The following is an 18343-nucleotide window of genomic DNA, read 5'->3' on the forward strand; positions in this document are numbered from 1 at the left end:
GGACCAGGGGCTAAGGTACCTCTTTCTCTGCTTCCTGCAACAGATGGGGCTGTTCAGAATTTCAAATGCAGGCTGCCAGGCCTCCTAGTACAGGGCCCATTAGAGCCATGGGCCCCACAAACCCCAGTATAGACTATGTCTTCCTGTTTCTGAGCAGGTGACTGCTTCCATGCTTTTCCTCCAGCCATCAGTCCTGTGAGAGGGTCCCAAGAGCCTGGAATACTTCTGAGGCAGCAATGGGGCCTCCTGGGAGTTGGATTGGGGTGGACTCCAGGAACAAGCTCACAGTTAAAGCCAGACAGCCTCTCTACTCTCAAGACTGACAAGCCCAGGCCCTCAGCATGGCCCCATGCTGGCCAGCAGTGGCTGAGCTAGCTCTAGAGATGAGGGGGCGCTGGGCAGGGAGCCCACTGTCTCCTCCTCATGACTTCCCTTCCTCCTCATCCCAGGAGCCTCCTTGCCGGCCAACTGTACTAAAACTCCGGAAAACCAAGGCGGGGAGGTTTTCCAATTAGAACATTCTTTTTCCGATCTGTGGATGATTCTTAAAGCAGCAAAAAGCCATTCTTCAGGGCATGTGGGGATTATCTGCCAGCAAGGCCTTGGCTCAGCTTGTGCACTCGTGCTCTGGAGGCCTGGCCTGGGGCAGCTTCAGAGCCAGAGAGAAAAGGCAGAGTCTGTTCTGGGGCATCAGGTCATTCAGACAGAGACTGCTGGTAGAGTTGTCCTGCTTATTCAAAACAGTGTATTTGCAAGACAGCACAGCACTGGAAGTCCTTTGACAGTGGCCCATCTCAGGAAGCACATGGCATCCCAGTCTCCTTACTGGAAGATAAGTTAAAGACTCCCAGCAGGGTTGCAGCCTGTGGAGCAAACAATTCCTGGGCATGGAAGTTGGTCTTCAGAAAGAGACTTCTCTGCCTCTGCCACCACCCCGGGAGCTACGTGTTCCTGGGCAAGATGGAGGTGGCAGTGCAGAGTAGTGGGCGCTCTTGACAAGTAAGAGTGTTTGTCCTTGCTGGGGAAGAGGCAGGACCTCATAATGGACAGTGCAAAGTGCTGGGGTTGTAGGAGGTCCCTGAAGGCAATGTTTTGTAGGTGGGGAACTCACCCCAAATAAGAGTTTGGGCTACCTCCTAGCAGGTGAGCTGATCCCTAGTGCCACAAACTCAGGGCTCCATAGATCTCTGTCTGGGTGTAGCTCTGCTTGGCTTAGGGACCCCTAGCCCCAGGGGACCCACCCTATTGAGAGTCAGCAGAGTCACCCAGCAAGTATAAACTGGTTGAAGAGCTTAGCAGAATGAGGCAGCAGGGCGGGACCTGGGAAGGGGGGGAGAGGGGATTAGGGTACAAGCAGGAACATGGCACTCCCTGTACACAAAATCAAGCACCCCAGCTTCTACTAGTTGAATACATAGTCCATCTGGAGCCTCTGGACTCAACTCTGCACCAGACTGGCTGCAATCTTAAGGACCCACTCCCTGTTTCCATTTCTCATGTGTACAGCTGCAGGGTTCAGGCCATTTGTCGCCAGTGTATTCTGGTATAGGAATCCTCCCTGGGCCTCCTCTGGGTTCTGATAGCTTTCAGGGTACCACTTGTTCCCTCCCAAGCCTGGGAACTCTTCAGCTAAATCGGCCTGCCTGGGTTCTGCTTCCAGCTTTGCAGATGCGAAGGGGCCACTCTGGCAGCTTAGTGATCCTGCTAGCCCATTCTCTCAGACAGCCACCTGTCCCCTGGCCCATCTGTTGACTTCAGTCTGGTCTTCCGGAGAAGCTATTTTGGCTGTCTACTCTTGAGTTGTGACCCCCGCTGAACAGGGCCACTCTCTGCCACCCTTTTCCTTTCCTGGCAGTCCAACCTGCTCTTTGAGCCTTCTACACTTAGAAGCAGCACCTGTGCTTCGGAGTAATGCCTTGTTGATAGCATGCCAGGGGGCTACTGCCCAGTCCCCTTGGGCGCTGCGACCAAGCTCGAAGGATGCCAGAGCTATAAAGAAAGGGTGGAGGGGAAAACTGCAACTCTGAAAAGAGGAGACATTTTGGCTAGTCTCAGAGCTGAGCCAGGGGCTGCAAGGCACAGTAGCAGAAAAGAAGGCCACAGAAACCTTGGGCTAGAACTTGTGGGGTGTCCAAGGTTCATGAAGACAACAACTTGACAGCTGAGAAGAAATGTCATCCCAAACCAAGGCGTTTGGTCATATGACAGCACTTGGTTTATCTGAGTCCATGTTACTTGTACATATCTGTATCCTAGCACTTGGGAGGCTGAGGCCAGCATGGGCTACATAGCATCTCTCCTCCCCACAGGGTGCCTGGCTGAGGTGTCTGGAGGTAGCCCTGGAAGAGGGTGGGAGTGGAAAGCATCATTGGAAGAGTCTGTCAAGGCAGTGAACAGGTGGGCAGGGCAGAGCAGGGCAGGGCAGCTACCATTCGAGTCAAACCTGTTTACAGGCAAGATCCACTGCAGGGCCTGGCAGCCAGGCTGAGAGGGAGGAGTCGAAGGCTGGTCTCTTTGACTAGACCTGTCATGAGGGATCTGTCCTGGGCAGGGACTGAGTCACTTCGGACAGGAAAGGAGCTTGTGGCCAGTTATGCTTTTGGACACCAGTCCTGTTCATGCTTTTCAGATGGTCAGTCCTGATTCAAGGTTCTGGGGCAGGCAGAGCTTTCTGTTTTCTGGTGGGCCTTGGGAGAGAGAGGGACCTTATTCGTCCCTACTCATGGTGTATCACTTCATTTTACATTCTGCCTCTTTTTAGGCTAGGTTCAAAAGGGTGTGTGATCTACCCTGGGTCATATAGTTAGTACGTTTGGGAGCTAGGATGCCAAGTCAGATGCAAGACCATCAGTAGCCTCTGTGGAAGAAGGGGAAGAAGCATTAGATGCTGGTCACTAGCCTGGGGCCAACTGAATTGAAAGGAGAAAACCACCTGTTAGCAGAAGACAAAGAGTAACCGCTCCCCCAGAACATGTGGAATTCTTCCTTTCTGTCTGATAAACCCCACGAAGAGAAGAGCCCTTCTTTTAGACTTGCAATCTCCCACCTCTTCCTTCTACAAATGCCTCAGATTCCCTGGGCTGGTCTCTGTGACCCAGAGATAATCAGACAGGGCACCAACCTCAACATGGAGAAGAAAGGGAACTGGGGAAGTGAGTGCACAGAAGGAAGTGCTCAACTTGACTAGGTGGCAGGCTGCAGAGGATTTAGAAACAGTTGGATGAAGTCTGAGGAATGACTGAGTTCATGAGCAGAGGGATAGAGGAAGGGCACTTCAAGAGTGTGAGTACAGTCTGAGGTGTGAGGACCTGTGATGTACTCAGAAGACATGGGGAAGGCGGGGTGAGTACAGGGGAGTGGCTGGTCTTGCTTACAGGTTGACCACAGGGAACCCCTTAGGCCTTCTAAAGACATCCATCCACTTTGATCCAAAGAATAACAGGAAACTGTAGGAAAGAGCTCTAAGCTGGTAGCATCTGGTCATATTCACTCAATGAAGCTGCTTAATCAGACTTCCGTGTGATAGCTGGGTGGGAAGGAAGTGTAAGTTGCAAGGAGACACCAGTGGGAAGATTTGAAGGCTGTGGCTATAAAATTGGCAAGACTTGAATAGTAGGACCTATTGGCTTCTCTCCCTCTCCGTCTCCCTCTCTCTCTTTCTTTCTTAGGCTATCAACCTGATAGGCTATTGCTTGAGCTGCCTTAGCTATCTCCTCTGTTGTAAGGCCTTCCCTGACCTCACAGGTAGGGTTAGGAGCCTTTGTGAGATGTTCTTTTAAGTTCAACAACCCCTACACTCTCCCACCCTGTGCCTTGCATACATTAAGTATCCAACAAACATGAAAGAATGTCATTTATCAAACTGAATGTGTGTCTTCTGGCCTGGTCTGAGAGGTGGTCCTGATTTTAGCGTTCTGCCCTGCCCCCTCCAAGAATGACTTTCCAGGGTGCAAGTTTTCCCAGGCGCCAGACAGAAGTTTTTTGCTCACTTTTTTCTCCTCTCCCTGACTTCCTGCATGATCTCAACCACCAGTCGCCACCCCCCACCCCGGTCCTTTCCCCGCCCCTGTCTGGGATCTCCATCTGTAAAATGGATCTAGGCACAGTAGTTCTCGACAGAACTGATCCGCCAGCATCTGTGGAAGTCGTTGGCCCAGAGCCTGGGCCAGATCTCACCGGGCGCAGGCAGGGACGCCACTAGGCAGTGGGGCCCTTCATGCGGTGGAGGCCTCCCTGCACCGGGGCCGGGTGCCCAGAGGAATTAGCCTGGAAGTTTTCCATGGCGGCAAAACTTTCTGGAGCTCGCTCCAAGCCAGGCGAGTGGAGCCCCAGCCTTGATTTCTCCAGCAGCCCCGCGGGACGGAGTAGGGAAGGGGTGGGAGGACCGAGGACACTGGCGGGAGAATGTGCGGAATGTGCCAGGCACATCTACCTACCCCAGGAGAGGGCAGAGGAAGGGGGCCGGCCGAGGGGAGGGGCGAGGGGCGAGGCTCCCTGCAGCCGGAGAAAACCTGTTTGTTCTAGGGCGGGCGGAGCCCAGTCCGTGCCTCCCTGGTTCCCTGTGCTCCCCGCTGCGGCCCGTGCCCGCCGACCCGGCCCGGTAGGGTCAGGCGCTGCCCACCCGAGGGAGCCCGCGCACCACACTCGCCTGACCCTCTGCCCATCCCACAAGCCAGGCACCTGTACCAGGTAGGGTTGTCGAGTTGCCTGCCGTCCGAAGGACGCCACCGATCGGGAGGCAGCAAGGGGCACCCGGTTTGTGTCCTCCTGGACACAAGGAAGAGCCTCAGTTTCCCTACCCATAATTCATACTCGCTCCAAGCATCAGTACCGTCTGTTTTCTGCTTTTCACTGCGAGTGAAGAAACTGAGAGGCAGGGTACTTCAGTGTGACCAAGAAAGGCAAGTGGCCCACTGGCCAGCCTTGTCCCTCTGCCCTAATCATTTGAGGATGAGACCGATTGTTGGTAGAGTGCCTGCTGGGAGGGGGCAGGGTGAGCCTAGAGTTGGTGTTTTGCAAAAATCACGGAATCTCCCATCCTCGGTAAAATGTGCCCATTTTGTAGATGAAGAAACTGAGGTGCAGAGGCAAACTCCAAGAATCCCCTCAATGGCCTGGAGCCTAGGGCAAAGGGACTTGATGGTGGTTTGTGATAGACATGTGCTGGGCATTGGGCAATCTCAGGGCTGGAAGGGAGCTGCTCATACTCAGACAGAAGGCACCGAATCAAGTGTCACTGTGGTGTTATCAGGGGGATCTGCCGTATACAGTCTCTGTGACTGGATTCTTTGTGCGGGGGCAGGGGGAGCCAAGAGCCTCGTCCTCTTTGGAACTGCATAGTGATACTTGGCCTCTGAGAACGACTGAAAACTCAGGCCCTCCTGTCTGCTCTGCCACTTCCTTCCAAGCTGTGGCACCTGGCAGCTCCACTGGTCACAGGGAGAAGCCTACCAGGCCCACGTTCCCCTTCTGGGCCATTAAATCTCTGCAGTTTGTTGGGAGTTGTGTTCCCCACAAGGCATTTATACTGAGTTTTGATATTAAGGCATTTGTACTGAGTTTTGATATTAAGGCGGTTGGTGACACCTGCTCTTGGTCTTGTCTTGGTCTCATGGCTTCTTTGGAGTTCTGGTCATGGTTACCTGGACTCGGGTAGGAAGCAGGTTTCCACAAGCTGATGAGCCTGAATAGTGGTAAGGGGTTCTGAATCCCAGAGCTGCAACTGGGAGGCTTAGGAGGTTATCTTCCCATAGCCCCAGCTGGCTCACCTGAACAAACAGTGCCAGCTTGGGTGCCAGCAAGTCTCCAGGGCACAGGTGCATTCATCAGGTCCAATTTGCTGGAGGGCTTTAGTTTATGTGCTGTTCACCTCACCACCCTCAGCCCACTCACTGCAGGGTTTGAAGGAACAGTGCCATCTCATCTGTCCCGCTCCTATGGGTTCTCAGCCCTGGCTGGGATTCTGCAGTCAGCAGGGTGGAACTGATAGAAGGTGCCTAGGTCAAGGCCAGGCACACAGAAGGTGCTCAAAATCTGTTCATTTTCATCCTCTGGACGCTCATGAGTCAGTGACAAAGGTGGCTCATGACTAGAGGGTGCTGCAGCTTTGAGAGGCATAAGAGCAACACCTGGGTCAGGGATGCAAGCCCAGCTAGAAAGATTAGGTTGGTTCCCTGGAGGAGGAAGACTTTGAGTGAGAGTCCAGCAGCTTCTAGGTCAAGATGAGTAGGAGAAAAATCAGCCCGACATTTTACAAAGAGAAGTCAGGCCCCTCCGGAAGGAGTTGCCGTCTGAATCATCACAGGAGCAATTGTGTGCCTCTGGGACAAAGCCCTCCCAACTTGAGGGTAGGGTAGTGGTCCCAGGAGCAGCTAGAACCTAGAATAACCCTTCCTCAAACTGCTTTGGGCTCCCAGAGTCCTGTAAAGCCTTCTGAGACCTGCTAGGGCACGGACTCTGGTTTCCCAGCATTCAGGACCTGGTTAAGGTAGGTATTGGCACCTGTTGCTGAACTTTTTTCCACATGCCAAGAAAACACCCCTAACTCTGGATTGATGCATTTTGAAAGCCAGAAGCCTGCCCTTCTCCTCTCTCACTGAAGTCTCCCCTTTAGTTTGGATGTTGCTTCAAGCCATAGCCTATATTGTACCAGGTTACACATAACACAAATTTGCCTTCTGCTTGCTGAGCCCTGAGGCCACTTTCATTGCCAGCCCCGTGGTGACATGGGACAGGATCATTGCCAGGAAAGAAGAAAGCTGCTTTCTAGGGTTCTGGTGCTCAGAGAAACTTCCTGTGTTGCAGTCCAGACTTTGGACATCCATGGTTGGGAATGGAACTGGGTGCCCACAACTTGTCCGGCCTCTTCCTCCCAAGCCAGGCCCTACCTTGCCTCTTGCTCCCATGATCTTAGAGGAGGAATCGTCATCCCCAGTTAAACCCTCTCCTTGTACCAAAATGTTTAAATAAAAGGTGGGGGGTGGCAATCTAGGCCATAAGAAGTGCCCAGGTTTGTACAAGTGGATAGTTGCTGAACCGGATTCTGAACTCAGTGTAGCCTCTGGGCCTTTCTCTTACCCATGAGGCTGTAAAGACACTATTCTCACTGACAGCACACCCTGCTAGGGACAATATGTTGGCTAGTTCATCCCTCTGATCTGCTGTCAGTTCCTGTAGCTCATTGTCCTGGTCCTAGTATGAGCTGGTTCTCCATTGATATGCCTGGTGTCAGTTCATTTTTCTCAAAGGGAAACTGAGACATGAAATGGAGCCCTTTTACCTTGTGTGGATCCACGTGGAAGCATTTGGCAGGTCTTTTCAGTTCACAAGTTAAAGGGTGTGGACAGGGAAAGGGGTCAGAGTGGAAAAGAGGCTGGGAAACTCAATGCCAAGGGGCCTCATGTGTGCCGTTTTCCTGAGCTGATGTGCACACTCAGACTCAGAGGCGAGGAGGCTGGAAGGGATCTGCAGGGCAAGCAGATGTCCCTGGGGAATTTGCTCTCAAAAACACACTCTGGGCTTTTCCTGTGGGCAGTGCTTACTTCTTATTTTGAGGGAGAGCTAGGAACTTAGGGTTTAGGTAGAGCAGAAGACAGGCAGTTCTTTACTTACTTATAGTCCCTCTTCTTGTACAGTTTCCCTTGAGGTTACTGCTGGTGGCCTGGGGGGAGGCTGTGGAGCTCTGGAGACACACCCTGGATTCAGAGGAGACTTGGCCTCTGGGGCAGTGGTGGGCAAGCCCAAGCTACTGGTGGTGCCTGTTGGTGGTCCCTGTCTTTGCATCTGTCTGTGGGCACATCTCAGGCCTCAGGTTCAGCCCCCATGGGCTAATCCCTGTGATGGTTGGCTCAGAACAGCACTTTGTGATGACTAAGTCACTTTCCCAGAGAGCTTGATGTGGCAGACAGTTGCTATGGCAAGAAGAGGCACCAGGATTCCAGTCACAGGAATGGGGAGCCCTGTTAAAAATGCTGACATCAGGCACTGCCTGGTTTAGCCTAGAAAGAAAAAAAAACCACAAAACCCAAAAAACAGACCTTGCCTCACTATTTCTGTCCATGAGCACACTCATCTCTCCTACTCATTCTTTTATACTTTAGGACCTGATCCAAGGGCGCCTCCTTGGGAAATGCAGAACTCTGGCCTGTCTCTCTTCCTCTGACTTCTGTGTATCTCCACAGCACCCAACCTGACTAGTAGTTTTCCATAGGTGCTCATTGCATAAAAGAAAGTGTGATCTTGGGCAAATGCATTCTCATCTCTTGACTTCCATATTCTTATCCCAAAATGGGGATTGTTGTAGAGGCAAGGATGGGGTGAAAGGGACTTTGGGTTTAAGCTGGTCAGGGAAGTATGAGAGAAGGTATAGAGGACCTGGAAAGGGAAAGCCTGTGGAGAGAAACATTTTTGGGAGCTGGAGGGGCTGCTGGGTAGTGATCCTTTTCTTTCTCACTAGAGGATCACTTGCAAAAAGGACAAAAGCAGTCTGGGCCAAAGTTAGGAGCAAGTGGGGCTGAGTTCTTATTGCCTTGTGCTCTGGCAAAGAGTCAACAGGTGGCTGCTGTGAGAATACACAGGGGTACGCAGGGGAGAAAATGTTGAAGTGGTGGTAGGTTCCAAAGTCCCCAGCCCCTTTTGACCTCGTGATGTGCCCGTCTGCAGATGGAGATAGCTTCTCTGAGTGACGAGGGCTGGCCTGAGACCTTAGAGCTCATGTTGCAGAAAGAGCTATTGGGATGTGAACGTGTTGAGAGTGCACAGGTAGCTTGGACTGTGGAGGAAGGCCTAGGAGCTCCTCATGCCCTTTCTTGTACTAACAATGGTAACGATGCAAATAGCTCATATGGGGAATTAGAGCAGGGGTCTTGTTGGGAGCCGAAGGTCCCATGGTCCCTGCTATCCTCAGCAGGCTGGCCTCACTCAGATATCTCAGAGGCATCAATGAGAGCTCTTCCCAGCATCCCTTAGTAGTCCCGTAGACCAAGGCACCCCTGAAGTGACCCAGTTTCTCTAAGCAGGTGTTTGAGTCCATCCCTCTGAGAGCCAGAAAATGGATACAGGAGAGCCGGGGAAATTCTAGGGTCTTGGGAATGGCAGATAGCTAACAGTACTCCTTCCCCTTTGGGGTTTCAGCTCCCTACCCAGTTGGGAAGGACTTGGCCTGCGTCAGACATCTTCCTCCCAGGATCTGCAGGCGCCAAGAAGTCTAGAATCTGGAGTTTGGGGATGGGATGGCAGGAGATGAAATTCCAGACTTTCATGTAGAAGTCATTTACCTGTAAAGCACATTTAAAGATACACCCCCCCATGCTTGCTTTTTCCATATTACATTTTTCCCTCTGCAACCCAAGTCTCTTCCAACTTTTTTTCCACGTAGTATCCATCCTTCCTTCTGCCTTGTTGGCCTGCAGGCAGGAGCTCCAGTGATTAGAGCAATGCAGACAGGTCAGTCGCAGTCTCCTGCCAGAGGGGCCCAGCCTTCAGTTCCTAGGATCTGTACACTGAGTAGCAGACTCAGGAGCTCAGATGGGAGCCAGCTGCTGCTGCTCAGCCTTTGCTCTGGCAGAGCCAGCTCTGTCCAAGGTCTCTAAATCACTTGCAACTCCCCTCCCAATCCCAGCTCTGGATCTCAGCACCACCTGGACCAGCGACAGCAGTGTCTCTGCTGGATCCTTATGGCTGGAAAGCAACCTGTCTGCTGACTGACTACTTGAAAACAGTGGGACTCAGAATTCCCAAGGTTACAAAACCTGGCCACAGGAGGCTGCTTCACAAGTGGAACATTTCTTCATTCCAGTCCTTTTGGCCTAGAGAATCAAGTTGGCAGCTTGCGTGCTAGCTTAGGTCAGCCTGGGTCCAAACTTTGTGGACCAAGTACATTCCTTGAGAAAGGATCGAACCAGCGCAGCTAAGTATGCTGAGTGTGAGTTGGGGATAGAGGTCGTGTTTCCTAGCATTTTCAGCCCCTCATAACTCCTGGTGGGGACCTGGAGTGAGAACCCAGTGCTTTTTCCAGCCTGGCAAACCCCATGTATCTGCTCATCCTTGCACTTCTTTCTGCAGCCTCTAGGGGGAGACTGCCACAGCCAAGACTGCCTGCTATGGCTGGCCTTCCACCACCCATACAAAGCAGCAAACACTCTTTGGGTTCTGGTGGACAGGGTGATAAGCAGAGAAACTGTTTTGATGCCTCTGCTTTCCCCACAGAAAAAATATCAGATACGAGCTTGGGTACATTTTGAGAACAGGGCTTCCCTAAGGCCATCCTTGCATCTGCTGGCATAGGTTGGGTTGGGCAAGAAGGGAGGGAGGGTTGAAAGAACTCTGGTCAAGGAGCTACCTAGGCTGGCTAGACTCTGGGGTTCAGGAAGCTTGGATTCTCAGAGCTGAAGAGTCCAAATATGGCTCTTGTAGGACAGCCTTAGAGGACAGCTGTAACATCAGGGGTCTGTCTCCCTTGCAGATTTTGATTTTTTCTAAGTTTGAACCTGTACCCATACAGTAGTGAGGAACCAAGGTGACATGTGGGGGGAAAGGAGGGTTTTTCCAGGAAGCCAGAGCTAGTATGAGGATGCATTCTCCTTCCCACAGACCAGCTGTCTTCTCTGAGACTGCCCATCCAAGAGATTAGCATTGGCTGCATTTATCCATCTTGAATAGCAAGTTCCTTGGAGACTGGGACTCAGTGTCACTTTCTTGCTGTCCTCATGACCAGCTACATTCCAAGCCTGTGACTCTGTCGCAACAGGTGGACCCTTTGCCCCCAAACAACAGAGAAATACTTGCAGGCAAACCTTTTCTATAGCATGGCCTGATGTCAGGCTGACAGGGGCACCTACACTGGAAATCTCCAGCCTTATTGGATTCATACAGATGTCATTTGCTACTTCTGTCTTTAGCCACTGGGTCCCATGCTCTTGCTCGATCCTGCTATTTTTGTTTCATGCCTAGGGAGTCCATCTAGGGGCCGAGATATGAACTCTGTAAAACTGGCAAAGCCAGGATTGAGCCCTACAAAAGGTTTGCAGTAGTTGCTTGCAGATTTGGAGCTGGGCTTCCTCTCCAGTGCTGGGCATAAGGAATCACAGTTTTTCCTTGGAAATGAAGCCCCCCCCCACCTCTTTATGCTCTTGCTTGCACTCAGACCAGTGCCTAGCACACAAGCACTCAAACAAGCACTTTCACCTGTGTCCTCTTGCAGAATAGTCTTTTAAGGTGTGTTACATTTGTTTATGCTCTGAAACATTTGGTTAATGATATAAAAATGTGTTGCTTTTGCTTGTGCTGCATTTGTTTAACTCTGTGAAGCTGTGATTTTTTTTTTTTTTTTTGCCTGTCTAAAACACCCAATGGGCTAATAAAGAGCTAAATGGCCAATAGTGAGGCAGGAGCAAGGACAGGCGGGACTGGCAGGCAGAGAGAATAAATAGAAGGAGAAACAAGAAGGAGCAAGCAAGATCAAGAAGAGGATGCTAGGGGCTACCTACCCAGTTCCCAAATAAATCACACACGGAGTATTATTCTTACTTATAAAACCCGGTCTTAGCTTGGCTTCTTTCTAGCCAGCTTTTCTTTTCTTAAATTATCCCATCTACCTTTTGCCTCTGGGCCTTTTCTTTCTTACTTCTCTATGTCTTATTTTTCTTCTTACTCCGTGGCTGGTTGTGTGGCTGCCCCCTAGCGTCCTCCTCTACTTGTTCTATCTTGCTCCTTCTTTCCTTCCAGATTTCCCCTCCTATTTATTCTCTGTCTGCCAGCTCCCCCATCCTTCTTCCTGCCTCGCTATTGCCCTCTGATGGCATCTCCTTGTCACCCTGCACTAAAATGATTACAGTTCTGTGATCTTAGAAGTCAGCGCTAGGGTTGGGGATTTATCTCAATTGGTGGAGTTCTTGCCCTGGATTCAGTCCACAGCACTGCTCAGAGCAAGTGTCGTGGTCCACATTCACACTCCCAGCACTTGAAAGATGGAGGCAAGTGGAGCAGAAGCTAACACTCATTCTTGGCTACATAGTCTGTTCAAGGCTGGCCTGGAATAATAAATAATGCATTCATGAATGAAAGAAAGAAAACGAAATAATGCTAGAGGCTTTCCATATTTCATTCCCAGTTTAACCTCTGCTTGGCATCTGGCTCCAACCTCAGAGCAGTTCCTGACCTCATACCCCCTACCACCCAGACTTGGAGAGGGCAACCAGTCTGCTCTTTACTCTCACCCAAGCCCTTGGCAGAGCAATCCAGTTCCAGGGATCTTTGGGCCAAGAGCGGAGGACCAATTGGATTAAGTCCTTCTTACCTCTTCCCAGCATCTACTCCAGCTCTCTGCAAGATGCCCAGAAAGACATGGGTCCTTCTCCGTGGGGTGGGCGGATATGAAAACAGCAGAGGGCCAGAGTGAGGGCCGCAGGGCGGGGTGGCACCCAGAGGATACCACAGCCACTAGGGAAGATTTCCCTCCAAGCACATTTCCCCTGAGATTCCTACATCCAGACAGAGCATCAAGGAGCCTGAACTTGGTCAGAAAGAGGTTAGCTTCTTAGACAGGCCACCGGACACATGTTTCTTTTCTATGGTGGTTTCCTCTTCCTCTATGTTTAGTACAATATGACCAGGTGGGACTAGGCTGTGATCCAGAGAGGAGTGAGAAAATGAGATTTATGCCTCCCAGAGGTAATTAAAAATGTATGTGGGGGGTAGGTGAATGGTGTGTGTGAACTATGTATGTATGTATGTGTGACATGTATGTTATATGTGAGTGAGGAATGTGTGATGTATGTAGATGTGGGGTGATAGTGTGTGTACATGTGTGGTGGGTGTGTATGTGTGTGTGTGGTGTATGCATGGCAGGTATGTGGGCTGGATGGTATGTGTATGTGTAGAGGAGTATGTGCAGGGTGTGGGGTTATTATGTAGTGTATGTATGTGTGTGGTATATATAGAGATATGTGTAGTCTGTGTGGTGTGTAGTATGTGTGGTGTGTATATGGGAGAAGGGGTGTGTATCTGTGGTTTGTATATAGTTATGGGAGGTGTGTTGTGGTATATGGTACGTGTGGGTCTAGGGTGTATGTGTGGTGTGTGTATGGGGTGTTGCATGCATGTGTATGTTTGTGTGGGGTGTTTATATATGTGTGTGAGTATGCATAAGTGTGGATGGTGTGTGTGGTATGTGGTATGAGGTGTGTGTAGGAGTGTGTGGTGTGTATATAGTGTGTGTGTTTGTGATGTATGTGGTATGTGTATGTGGGGTTGTATGTGTGTGATGTGTGTATGGGCATATTGTATGCATGTGTATGTGTGAGGTGTGTATGCATGTGAGTATATATGTGTGAATGGTGTTGTGGTATGTATATGTGTGTGTGCATGAGTGTGTGGTGTATATGTAGTGTGTGTATATGTGTTTGTGGTGTATGTGGGGTGTAGGGGTGTGTTGTATGCATGTGTATGTCATGTGGATGTGGTGTTTATATGTGTATGAGTGTGTATATATGTGTGGATGGTGTTGTATGTATATATGTGGTATGGGATGTGTGTATGTATTTGTGATGTATGTGGGGGTTTATGTGTGGGGGCTGTGTATGTGAATGGTGGGGTATAGGTGTGTGGGGACACACGCGCGCGTGTGTGTGGGGGGGTTAGTTTTAGAGGCAGAGCAAGGCTGTTCCTGCTGCTGCTCCCATTCTCATCTGCGCTTTCTCACAGTGTGTCAGTGTCTGCTGTCCCCGGTCCCTCTGCTCCCTGCAGCACGTGGTAATCTAGCTAGATTAGCTCCTGTGTGCAGCATCTCTCCTGCTCTCGCTCTCCTCTGACTCAGCTCTGACGCCTCTGATGAAACCAGACATAATAGTATTCTAGAAAAAACAAGATATCTGCGTCTCCATTGGCTTGTTGTTTCTGTCTGTCAAATCAGGGCAAGGACTTCTTTCCCAGAGGTTGCTTGGCAACCTTGAGAAGCCACAGTAGTAAGGAGATAGGTAGAAAAGGAACTTTCTACCCATGAGTGCTTGGAGACCATCTGGATGTGGAAAGGACTGGCTCCATCTACCGCGCTCAGGCAGGCCAGAGTGCTTCTTCTATTTTTTCCTTTGCCCTCCTCAGCCTAAGCTGCCTCAAAGAGACATGTACAGATCAGAAGTGAGGTCTTCTATGTAAGTGTCCTTTAAGATGTCCCCCTGAAGCCCCACTACCTGGAGGCCTGCATCACAATACCTCTTTCTGGCCATCTAGGTGTAAAGCCCCTAAACGGCCAGAAGTCATTTCTCCATAAAGGTAGGACACAAATGTGTCTTGGTGGGACATTTGGGAGGCATTTTGAGGGAACCCAAGGCCTTGTGAGTGCTCAACAACTGCTGATATAACTGAACTGCATTCCCGGGCTCTTTCAGGCTTACTGTCTTGTTGGGAAAGGAATGGCGCTTCTGAGGTGTAGTCAGGCTCAAAGGAAAGCAGCCGATGCGGGAGTACCAGCCCTGGTTCATTTCTGGCACATATCCTTGCTCCTTTGCCTGGGGAGTTGCCAATGGTGCTTTCAGGCAAAGAAGTAAGATGCTATCAAAGTTTTTCACATTTGATAGCATCAAAAGACCCAGGGACCAAGGGCTCAGGCTTCAGTGGTCTGCCTAGAGGTATTAACTGTACCCATGCATTCTGGCTCATGGGGTCATTCCATATCCTGCTACAGTTTCAATGCCGTGATGAGGTGTCATTCCTGGTGTGCAGAAGATTCAGCCTGCCTGGACTGCACTTGGTACAGTTTATGGGAGAGCAGGCTCTTGCTGATGTGGTTTTTTTTAGTCTGGTTTATTTTTAGTCTATTTTATTGTAGTTTGCCCCCTTCACTTCCCCTTTAAGTGTGCACCCGACTTCCATGGAAACATGTCCAGGTCCTGCCAGCTGGCACCATTACTGAGCTGGTCAAAGCCTAACCCTGGAGGGACCCAGAAGGTAGAAGATCCTAGGAAGGAAGGATTTTTTCTTAGCACAGCCAGGGCCTTGCTTTCTGTCATGCCCACACCTCTGAACATCCCAGGCTCTCTTTAGGTTCACAGGATCAGCTGTGATTATTCAGGGTAGCATCCAAACCTGTCACAGTCTAAGATGTTATCTAGTCCTCAGCTAGTCCTCAGCTTTGGGTCTCTCAGCATGGAGAGCAGGTGAATAGCCCTCTTCTGGCCCGCTCTCTGCAAGCCAGGGAGGAGGTGATGGGGGAGAACAGAGTACAAGGAACCTGTTGGCCCTGACCAGATGCTCTTCCTCATCTGATTCTGAGGCCACTCCTTAGCACTGGGTCCATGAGGAAACAGGATGAGGAGCCAACCCCAAATAGGGCTATATCATATCCAGATGACAAAACTGAGGCAGCCCAGAGCAAATGAACTGATTTGCCCACAGTCTGACAGCTACTACAGTGTTCAGTCCTAAAGCAGCGGCTTCCCTGGGCCTTTTCCCTACCTCCAAGCCTACCCCAGAGGTGTTTGCCTGAGATATGCTTCAATCCTACCCTCTCAATTCTACAGTGCCGGATCAACTCCACACTAGTCTCTATGACACTGTTGGCTTCCTCACTGCCAACTCTTCTCCCTAGACTCTTTCCCTTAGCACTTTCTGTGATCTACCCTTTATAACAGACTAGAACAGACAGTTTCTGAGAGGCAACACGTTCCATATTCTCCAGGTGAGCAGCCATGGCTGTACGGGTAGGTGTGGCATTCAGCTGGTTCTCTAGGCTCTCTCTACACTTCAGACAGAACTCTACTGCCTCTGTCCTTCCTGATCCCTGAAGGAAAATCTGCATGATCTTGGTGTGATAGGATCACAAGGGGCCTCTATGAGTTCATTTTCTGTCATAATGTAGTAGCTGAGGCTTGGTGCTTTAGAGAGGAAAGATACTCATTTACTTCTGGAGACTTGAGGGAATGGTCTGAGCGGTCACTCAGGTAAGGACTCATGGCTGGTGGTGTCACCATGGCAGGCAGGAGAATGTGTGTGTCAGAGAGACAACTTACATGGTGAACTGGGAAGCCAGGGAGAAACCAGAGGTGGGCTAGACTTGCTTTTGGGTAGAAAACACCCATGAGAACTAACCAAGTTCTCCGAAGACATTAATTCTATCATACAACAGTTGTCCCAGAGATCTAATTACCTTTCATCAAACCTTACTTTTTGTGGGGGGTGGGGGTGGGGATGGGGATGGGTGTGTGGGTAGAGGGGATGAGAATGGATGGACCTGTGTGTACATACATGTTCATATGCACATGTGGAAATCAGAGGTCATTAGCAGGGGTCTTTATCACTGTTTGCCTTACTTTATGAAATAGGAACTCTCCGTAAACCTAGAGTTCACCCATTTGGCTAGACTGACTGTCCAGCAAGCCTCAGGGATCCTGCTATCTTTGCCTTCCCACTGCTAGCAATAAGGATGTGTTATTATGCCTAGCACTGATTGAGCCATTTCCACATCCCCCCCAAACTTCACTTCTTAAAAGTCCCACTACTTCTTAATATTGCCATATGGGGACCAAGCTTCCAACACAAGAGCCCTTAGGGGACAAGCCACATTCACATTCTAGAGGTTACCAATAAGCCATCAGAAATTCATGTATTGACAAATCTGTGTTTGTCTTTGTCCCCAGGAGCCCACTGAATCCACTAGTAACAACTCTGTTGAAAAATAAACATCATGAGCACTTTAGGAGGTAATGGAAAAGGTGAGCCTGGGCTACATGTCTGTCTGAATTATCATCAGCAAACCCCTAGAGGGACATGAACATTGCCCAGGCAGCCGATGGATGACCTCATAATGGGAGGGCTGGCAAGGACCCTGGGACTAGGGGCTGGGGTTCCCCCTTTAAGGCTCTTAGGTTTGCCTCTGCCAGGGAAACCTTTGTCACCCAGTGAAGAGGAGCGGAAAAATGTCCTGAAGCAAATGAAAGTACGAACTACACTGAAGGGTGACAAGAGCTGGATAATTAAGCGTGAAGACTCAGACGACCATGCTGTGTAAGTCCAGGAGGCAAGGCAGAAAGGAAGGCAGCAATCAATACTGAGGGTGGGGGCATGGGACCCAACCCTAGGTGGGGATGCTGAGGACATTCCACCATTTAGAGCTAGGTCAGACTGTGTGTCGCCTGGCCAGCCAGGTGAAGGTAAAGCCTGAACACAGCCACAGATGGGATGCTGGGGCGTGTGTGGTCACACACCTGTAAAGTAGGTCGGGAGAGGAGAAGGTAAGATGTGGTGGTGGTGCATAGCAGGCCAGTTTGGGGATGGAGCCACAGGTTAACAGGTGACGAGCATGGGAGCCACTATGTTCAAGTCCTGTCTTTTCACAGAGCGCTTCCCTCGGGACAAAACTGTGCCACATCCCCATCAGTTGGAGAGGGATCAAATGCCAGGTAAGAGGTGGTACCTAGCTGACTCTTAAACAGACCCAAGAGGCTCTTCTGCTGCAAGAAGGGGTGGGCATCACATAGGGAGCACATAGGGAGGCTGAATTGAGTCATTTGAAATACATAGATAAGACAGGCTCTTTGGGCTTCCCTTTTAATGTTTCTGCAACTTGACCATCTCCAAGAAGCTGCTCCCTGATAAAATCAGGGTCTGTAGGAATAAATGCTAGCTAGGGCTCCATGGTACCCTTAGACCTAGCCCCACTATTCCAGCCCAGAACTCTAATATTTCTGGATAGGACTATCTGCTGAGACCTTGTCCTCTTGCCAACTCCTTGGAGGGGCCCTCATTGCCTTCCCTGAGCCCAAGATTACCTCCTCCCTCACTACTTCTAGCATGCTCTCCTTAGTGCCCCCTAAGTCTTCTGAACATCATCTTTTGTTGATACATGGCAAGCCCCAGTGCCCAGAAACTAACATTTTACACTTTCAGCACCCTTTGGGGCCAGAGGAGGAAACATTCTAGAGGAGTGGTAAGGGAAGGCCAGACAGCTTTACCTTCTGTTTGCTTCAGCCCCAGACTGAGGTCAGTCTGGGCTCTGACCAAGGGACTTTCAGTCTGATCCAGGAGGGAACAGGAAGAGCTCTCCTTCAAGTGCCCTGGTGCCTGGAAAAGCAGAAACTTCTGGAACTCAGCAGTAAATATTAAACCATAGAGCAAGTCTGCCTGGCACCCTGCTGTAAGCCAGGACTATGCTGGACATGCCTGTGGAGGAGTCAGCCATGGCAAGGTTCCTGGGAGAGACTGAAGGAAAGCTAGGTGGAGCAAAATGGGCACCAGGCCACTATATTGGGACACACCTGACCACTCTACTGGGATATCCATCTGCTGTAGTTGGGAACCAGTAAAAATAGGTGGTCTGAGCTCTGTAGTGAGGCTGTTGTTCCCTCATGTC

The 18343-nt window shown here is 50.5% G+C and overlaps 1 protein-coding gene across 8 annotated transcripts in view; it reads left to right on the top strand.

The window, feature by feature from the left end:
• The window catches only part of Znf185 (zinc finger protein 185 with LIM domain), a 71512-nt gene that overhangs the window by 18837 nt on the left and 34332 nt on the right, over positions 1–18343 (top strand). For 6 of the 8 annotated variants that reach the window (XM_038316176.1, XM_038316175.1, XM_038316180.1 and 3 more), the window contains 3 exons: positions 16632–16706; positions 16875–16998; positions 17331–17393. In XM_038316176.1, the coding sequence (XP_038172104.1) occupies positions 16679–16706; positions 16875–16998; positions 17331–17393 (215 nt within the window). In that variant the 5' untranslated portion in view covers positions 16632–16678. Of the gene's footprint in view, positions 1–4552; positions 4690–16631; positions 16707–16874; positions 16999–17330; positions 17394–18343 lie in introns of those variants that run through there. The other 2 variants (XM_038316177.1, XM_038316179.1) reach the window with 2 other exon arrangements.

Source organism: Arvicola amphibius, chromosome X (assembly GCF_903992535.2).
Source record: "Arvicola amphibius chromosome X, mArvAmp1.2, whole genome shotgun sequence".
NCBI lineage: Eukaryota > Metazoa > Chordata > Mammalia > Rodentia > Cricetidae > Arvicola > Arvicola amphibius.